Below are 7792 nucleotides of genomic sequence, written 5' to 3'. Positions count from 1 at the left end.
CTAATATCCTCCCTTAAAGTGGACTTTAGACAAGACTTTACATAGAGACAAACCCCTCCTCCTCTCCGATTTTTACGATCCTTTCTAAACAGACTGTAACCCTGTAAGTTAACTGCCCAGTCATAGCTTTCATCTAACCATGTCTCGGTTATTCCCACTATGTCAAAGTTACCTGTAGATATTTCTGCTTCTAGTTCTTCCATCTTGTTTGTCAGGCTTCTGGCGTTTGCGAGCATGCAGTTTAGAGGATTTTGTTTTGTTCCAATCTCCTCGCTGTGGATTGTTTTAGAAATGTTCTTACCTCCCTTCTGAGTATGTTTTCCTGGGTCGTCTTTGTTCGAGTCTAATGTTTTTCTTCCCGTCCCCTCTTCTTCTAGTTTAACGCCCTCCTGATGAGTGTAGCGAGTCTTCTGGCGAATGTGTGTTTCCCAGGTTTGTTGAGGTGTAGTAATTTTCTGGGACCAAATCCGATCTGTGATATCAGGTTCTGTCAGACGGCGCCGCTCGCTGCTCCTTTTTTTTTTTTTTTCTTTTTCTTATTTTTCAAACTTGCTGTCTCTTAAAAGAGACTCATGGCTGTGGATTGGGGTCCGGTGGCATCTTCTACCTCCTGGAATATTAAATTATTTCTCAATTTTATATAATTAACATCGATTGTTTGTAATCGGGACGGAAACAAAGAGGAGGAGGAAGGAGAAGAGCGAGACGAAGGCCGAAAGGTGGGAGCGACAGGGTTATGTTCTGGATTAACAGTGATAAGGCTGCGACCAGCGAGGAAGAAGAGACCGATCTGCAGTGCTGCTCAGTGGCCACAGGGGGCGCTGTCTCCCGGGTAGTGGGGGCGTTCTTCTCTGTGACCACAGGGGGCGCTGTCTCCCGGGTAGTGGGGACGTTCTTCTCTGTGACCACAGGGGGCGCTGTCTCCCGGGTAGTGGGGACGTTCTTCTCTGTGACCACAGGGGGCGCTGTCTCCCGGGTAGTGGGGGCGTTCTTCTCTGTGACCACAGGGGGCGCTGTCTCCCGGGTAGTTGGGGCGTTCTTCTCTGTGACCACAGGGGGCGCTGTCTCCCGGGTAGTGGGGGCGTTCTTCTCTGTGACCACAGGGGGCGCTGTCTCCCGGGTAGTGGGGACGTTCTTCTCTGTGACCACAGGGGGCGCTGTCTCCCGGGTAGTGGGGACGTTCTTCTCTGTGACCACAGGGGGCGCTGTCTCCCGGGTAGTGGGGACGTTCTTCTCTGTGACCACAGGGGGCGCTGTCTCCCTGGTAGTGGGGGCGTTCTTCTCTGTGACCACAGGGGGCGCTGTCTCCCGGGTAGTGGGGGCGTTCTTCTCTGTGACCACAGGGGGCGCTGTCTCCCGGGTAGTGGGGGCGTTCTTCTCTGTGACCACAGGGGGCGCTGTCTCCCGGGTAGTGGGGGCGTTCTTCTCTGTGACCACAGGGGGCGCTGTCTCCCGGGTAGTGGGGACGTTCTTCTCTGTGGCCACAGGGGGCGCTGTCTCCCGGGTAGTGGGGACGTTCTTCTCTGTGACCACAGGAGGCGCTGTCTCCCGGGTAGTGGGGACGTTCTTCTCTGTGGCCACAGGGGGCGCTGTCTCCCGGGTAGTGGGGACGTTCTTCTCTGTGACCACAGGAGGCGCTGTCTCCCGGGTAGTGGGGGCGTTCTTCTCTGTGACCACAGGGGGCGCTGTCTCCCGGGTATTGGGGACGTTCTTCTCTGTGACCACAGGGGGCGCTGTCTCCCGGGTAGTGGGGGCGTTCTTCTCTGTGACCACAGGGGGCGCTGTCTCCCGGGTAGTGGGGGCGTTCTTCTCTGTGACCACAGGGGGAGCTGTCTCCCGGGTAGTGGGGACGTTCTTCTCTGTGACCACAGGGGGCGCTGTCTCCCGGGTAGTGGGGACGTTCTTCTCTGTGACCACAGGGGGCGCTGTCTCCCGGGTAGTGGGGACGTTCTTCTCTGTGGCCACAGGGGGCGCTGTCTCCCGGGTAGTGGGGACGTTCTTCTCTGTGACCACAGGGGGCGCTGTCTCCCGGGTAGTGGGGGCGTTCTTCTCTGTGACTACAGGGGGCGCTGTCTCCCGGGTAGTGGGGGCGTTCTTCTCTGTGACCACAGGGGGCGCTGTCTCCCGGGTAGTGGGGACGTTCCTCTCTGTGACCACAGGGGGCGCTGTCTCCCGGGTAGTGGGGACGTTCTTCTCTGTGACCACAGGGGGCGCTGTCTCCCGGGTAGTGGGGGCGTTCTTCTCTGTGACCACAGGGGGCGCTGTCTCCCGGGTAGTGGGGACGTTCTTCTCTGTGGCCACAGGGGGCGCTGTCTCCCGGGTAGTGGGGGCGTTCTTCTCTGTGACCACAGGGGGCGCTGTCTCCCGGGTAGTGGGGGCGTTCTTCTCTGTGACCACAGGGGGCGCTGTCTCCCGGGTAGTGGGGACGTTCTTCTCTGTGGCCACAGGGGGCGCTGTCTCCCGGGTAGTGGGGGCGTTCTCTGTGACCACAGGGGGCGCTGTCTCCCGGGTAGTGGGGACGTTCTTCTCTGTGACCACAGGGGGCGCTGTCTCCCGGGTAGTGGGGGCGTTCTTCTCTGTGACCACAGGGGGCGCTGTCTCCCGGGTAGTGGGGGCGTTCTTCTCTGTGACCACAGGGGGCGCTGTCTCCCAGGTAGTGGGGGCGTTCTTCTCTGTGACCACAGGGGGCGCTGTCTCCCGGGTAGTGGGGACGTTCTTCTCTGTGACCACAGGGGGCGCTGTCTCCCGGGTAGTGGGGACGTTCTTCTCTGTGACCACAGGGGGCGCTGTCTCCCGGGTAGTGGGGGCGTTCTTCTCTGTGACCACAGGGGGCGCTGTCTCCCGGGTATTGGGGACGTTCTTCTCTGTGACCACAGGGGGCGCTGTCTCCCGGGTATTGGGGACGTTCTTCTCTGTGACCACAGGGGGCGCTGTCTCCCGGGTAGTGGGGACGTTCTTCTCTGTGACCACAGGGGGCGCTGTCTCCCGGGTAGTGGGGGCGTTCTTCTCTGTGACCACAGGAGGCGCTGTCTCCCGGGTATTGGGGACGTTCTTCTCTGTGACCACAGGGGGCGCTGTCTCCCGGGTAGTGGGGGCGTTCTTCTCTGTGACCACAGGGGGCGCTGTCTCCCGGGTAGTGGGGACGTTCTTCTCTGTGACCACAGGGGGCGCTGTGTCCCGGGTAGTGGGGACGTTCTTCTCTGTGACCACAGGGGGCGCTGTCTCCCGGGTAGTGGGGGCGTTCTTCTCTGTGACCACAGGGGGCGCTGTCTCCCGGGTAGTGGGGACGTTCTTCTCTGTGACCACAGGGGGCGCTGTCTCCCGGGTAGTGGGGACGTTCCTCTCTGTGACCACAGGGGGCGCTGTCTCCCGGGTAGTGGGGACGTTCTTCTCTGTGACCACAGGGGGCGCTGTCTCCCGGGTAGTGGGGACGTTCTTCTCTGTGACCACAGGGGGCGCTGTCTCCCGGGTAGTGGGGACGTTCTTCTCTGTGACCACAGGAGGCGCTGTCTCCCTGGTAGTGGGGGCGTTCTTCTCTGTGGCCACAGGGGGCGCTGTCTCCCGGGTAGTGGGGGCGTTCTTCTCTGTGACCACAGGGGGCGCTGTCTCCCTGGTAGTGGGGGCGTTCTTCTCTGTGACTACAGGGGGCGCTGTCTCCCGGGTAGTGGGGGCGTTCTTCTCTGTGACCACAGGGGGCGCTGTCTCCCGGGTAGTGGGGACGTTCTTCTCTGTGGCCACAGGGGGCGCTGTCTCCCAGGTAGTGGGGGCGTTCTTCTCTGTGACCACAGGGGGCGCTGTCTCCCGGGTAGTGGGGGCGTTCTTCTCTGTGACCACAGGGGGCGCTGTCTCCCGGGTAGTGGGGGCGTTCTTCTCTGTGACCACAGGGGGCGCTGTCTCCCGGGTAGTGGGGGCGTTCTTCTCTGTGACCACAGGGGGCGCTGTCTCCCGGGTAGTGGGGACGTTCTTCTCTGTGACCACAGGGGGCGCTGTCTCCCGGGTAGTGGGGCGTTCTTCTCTGTGGCCACAGGGGGCGCTGTCTCCCGGGTAGTGGGGACGTTCTTCTCTGTGACCACAGGGGGCGCTGTCTCCCGGGTAGTGGGGGCGTTCTTCTCTGTGGCCACAGGGGGCGCTGTCTCCCGGGTATTGGGGACGTTCTTCTCTGTGACCACAGGGGGCGCTGTCTCCCGTGTAGTGCGGGGCGCTCACATTAGTGGCCACTAGGCGCCGCTGTCTCCCGGTCATTGCACACTGGTTTCGTTGCATTCTGTGTAATGTCCGCTAGAGGCCGCATCTTCTAAATTTGCTAATATTCAGACTTTGGGGGCGTGTCCGGCCGTCCTCCCTGCGGATGACTTGGTATCTCCCTGGATACGCGGCGTCCTGTTGCCTGGAGACGGCGGAGCAGGTACTGTGATTTCTGCGCCGGTTCTGTCTGCTCTTTATATGAATCTGTACCGGACCCGCAGCTGCGACACAGCAGAGTCCTAAGTCCCAGTTCCCAGCCGAGGAACTACAAGTCCCAGTTCAGCCCTCCGGAGATCGCTGGGACTTGTAGTTCCTCGGCTGGCTGTGGGGCCCCCGCTGTCCTGCAGAGACAGGAGCCGAGCGCGGAGCAACGATCTGCAGCCAAAGGGGCTGTAATCACAGGGTGCAACGGTCTGCAGGGCAGAGACAGGCTGCTGAGCCAGGGTGGGATAGTCTGCAGCAAAAAAGATGGAGGGGGGATGTGCTGCAGGGAGGGGGCGATGTTCTGCAGGGAGGGGGGATGTGCTGCAGGGAGGGGCGATGTTCTGCAGGGAGGGGGGATGTTCTGCAGGGAGGAGGGCGATGTTCTGCAGGGAGGGGGGATGTTCTGCAGGGAGGGGGCGATGTTCTGCAGGGAGGGGGCGATGTTCTGCAGGGAGGAGGGATGTTCTGCAGGGAGGAGGGCGATGTTCTGCAGGGAGGGGGGATGTTCTGCAGGGAGGGGGGCGATGTTCTGCAGGGAGGAGTGATGTTCTGCGAGGAGGGGGCGATGTTCTGCAGGGAGGAGGGCGATGTTCTGCAGAAAGGGGGGATGTTCTGCAGGGAGGGGGGCGATGTTCTGCAGGGAGGGGCGATGCTCTGCAGGGAGGGGGTGATCTGCAGGGAGGAGTGATGTTCTGCAGGGAGGAGGGCGATGTTCTGCAGGGAGGGGTGATGTTCTGCAGGGAGGAGTAACATAGTAACATAGTAACATAGTTAGTAAGGCCGAAAAAAGCCATTTGTCCATCCAGTTCAGCCTATATTCCATCATAATAAATCCCCAGATCTACGTCCTTCTACAGAACCTAATAATTGTATGATACAATATTGTTCTGCTCCAGGAAGACATCCAGGCCTCTCTTGAACCCCTCGACTGAGTTCGCCATCACCACCTCCTCAGGCAAGCAATTCCAGATTCTCACTGCCCTAACAGTAAAGAATCCTCTTCTATGTTGGTGGAAAAACCTTCTCTCCTCCAGACGCAAAGAATGCCCCCTTGTGCCCGTCACCTTCCTTGGTATAAACAGATCCTCAGCGAGATATTTGTATTGTCCCCTTATATACTTATACATGGTTATTAGATCGCCCCTCAGTCGTCTTTTTTCTAGACTAAATAATCCTAATTTCGCTAATCTATCTGGGTATTGTAGTTCTCCCATCCCCTTTATTAATTTTGTTGCCCTCCTTTGTACTCTCTCTAGTTCCATTATATCCTTCCTGAGCACCGGTGCCCAAAACTGGACACAGTACTCCATGTGCGGTCTAACTAGGGATTTGTACAGAGGCAGTATAATGATCTCATCATGTGTATCCAGACCTCTTTTAATGCACCCCATGATCCTGTTTGCCTTGGCAGCTGCTGCCTGGCACTGGCTGCTCCAGGTAAGTTTATCATTAACTAGGATCCCCAAGTCCTTCTCCCTGTCAGATTTACCCAGTGGTTTCCCGTTCAGTGTGTAATGGTGACATTGATTCCCTCTTCCCATGTGTATAACCTTACATTTATCATTGTTAAACCTCATCTGCCACCTTTCAGCCCAAGTTTCCAACTTATCCAGATCCATCTGTAGCAGAATACTATCTTCTCTTGTATTAACTGCTTTACATAGTTTTGTATCATCTGCAAATATCGATATTTTACTGTGTAAACCTTCTACCAGATCATTAATGAATATGTTGAAGAGAACAGGTCCCAATACTGACCCCTGCGGTACCCCACTGGTCACAGCGACCCAGTTAGAGACTATACCATTTATAACCACCCTCTGCTTTCTATCACTAAGCCAGTTACTAACCCATTTACACACATTTTCCCCCAGACCAAGCATTCTCATTTTGTGTACCAACCTCTTGTGCGGCACGGTATCAAACGCTTTGGAAAAATCGAGATATACCACGTCCAATGACTCACCGTGGTCCAGCCTATAGCTTACCTCTTCATAAAAACTGATTAGATTGGTTTGACAGGAGCGATTTCTCATAAACCCATGCTGATATGGAGTTAAACAGTTATTCTCATTGAGATAATCCAGAATAACATCCCTCAGAAACCCTTCAAATATTTTACCAACAATAGAGGTTAGACTTACTGGCCTATAATTTCCAGGTTCACTTTTAGAGCCCTTTTTGAATATTGGCACCACATTTGCTATGCGCCAGTCCTGCGGAACAGACCCTGTCGCTATAGAGTCCCTAAAAATAAGAAATAATGGTTTATCTATTACATTACTTAGTTCTCTTAGTACTCGTGGGTGTATGCCATCCGGACCCGGAGATTTATCTATTTTAATCTTATTTAGCCGGTTTCGCACCTCTTCTTGGGTTAGATTGGTGACCCTTAATATAGGGTTTTCATTGTTTCTTGGGATTTCACCTAGCATTTCATTTTCCACCGTGAATACCGTGGAGAAGAAGGTGTTTAATATGTTAGCTTTTTCCTCGTCATCTACAACCATTCTTTCCTCACTATTTTTTAAGGGGCCTACATTTTCAGTTTTTATTCTTTTACTATTGATATAGTTGAAGAACAGTTTGGGATTAGTTTTACTCTCCTTAGCAATGTGCTTCTCTGTTTCCTTTTTGGCAGCTTTAATTAGTTTTTTAGATAAAGTATTTTTCTCCCTATAGTTTTTTAGAGCTTCAATGGTGCCATCCTGCTTTAGTAGTGCAAATGCTTTCTTTTTACTGTTAATTGCCTGTCTTACTTCTTTGTTTAGCCACATTGGGTTTTTCCTATTTCTAGTCCTTTTATTCCCACAAGGTATAAACCGCTTACACTGCCTATTTAGGATGTTCTTAACCCCTTAAGCCCCGAGGGTGGTTTGCACGTTAATGACCGGGCCAATTTTTACAATTCTGACCACTGTCCCTTTATGAGGTTATAACTCTGGAACGCTTCAACGGATCTTGGCGATTCTGACATTGTTTTCTCATGACATATTGTACTTCATTTTAGTAGTAACATTTATTCGATATAACTTGCGTTTATTTGTGAAAAAAACGGAAATTTGGCGAAAATTTAGAAAGTTTCGCAATTTTCCAACTTTAAATTTTTATGCCCTTAAATCACAGAGATATCTCACGCAAAATACTTAATAAGTAACATTTCCCACATGTCTACTTTACATCAGCACAATTTTGGAACCAAAATTTTTTTTTGTTAGGGAGTTATAAGGGTTAAAAGTTGACCAGCAATTTCTCATTTTTACAACACCATTTTTTTTTAGGGACCACATCTCATTTGATGTCATTTTGAGGGGTCTATATGATAGAAAATACCCAAGTGTGA

General features: G+C 53.9%; 1 protein-coding gene across 1 annotated transcript; it reads right to left on the bottom strand.

Moving 5' to 3' along the window:
• Positions 1–559: 559 nt before the first annotated feature.
• LOC138647491 (proteoglycan 4-like) lies at positions 560–4291 on the bottom strand. The gene is made up of 5 exons (XM_069736516.1): positions 4219–4291; positions 2776–3824; positions 1867–2550; positions 1387–1785; positions 560–610 (listed from the first exon to the last, which is right to left on the bottom strand). The coding sequence occupies exons 1-5, from the start codon at positions 4289–4291 to the stop codon at positions 560–562; spliced, it is 2256 nt and encodes a 751-aa protein (XP_069592617.1).
• Positions 4292–7792: the final 3501 nt, after the last annotated feature.

This window comes from Ranitomeya imitator, chromosome 8 (assembly GCF_032444005.1).
Source record: "Ranitomeya imitator isolate aRanImi1 chromosome 8, aRanImi1.pri, whole genome shotgun sequence".
In the NCBI taxonomy this organism is placed as follows: Eukaryota; Metazoa; Chordata; class Amphibia; order Anura; family Dendrobatidae; genus Ranitomeya; species Ranitomeya imitator.
This window is presented reverse-complemented; position numbering and strand designations above follow the sequence as displayed.

Excerpts from the sequence above, each read along its gene's own strand:
- LOC138647491 (XM_069736516.1), bottom strand. The coding sequence starts at position 4,291 with ATGCGGCCTCTAGCGGACATTACACAGAATGCAACGAAACCAGTGTGC. Across the intron at positions 2,551-2,775 it reads GGGAGACAGCGCCCCCTGTG|ACAGCGCCCCCTGTGGTCAC; the intron begins GTCACAGAGAAG and ends ACTACCCGGGAG. Across the intron at positions 1,786-1,866 it reads GGGAGACAGCGCCCCCTGTG|ACAGCGCCCCCTGTGGTCAC; the intron begins GTCACAGAGAAG and ends ACTACCCGGGAG.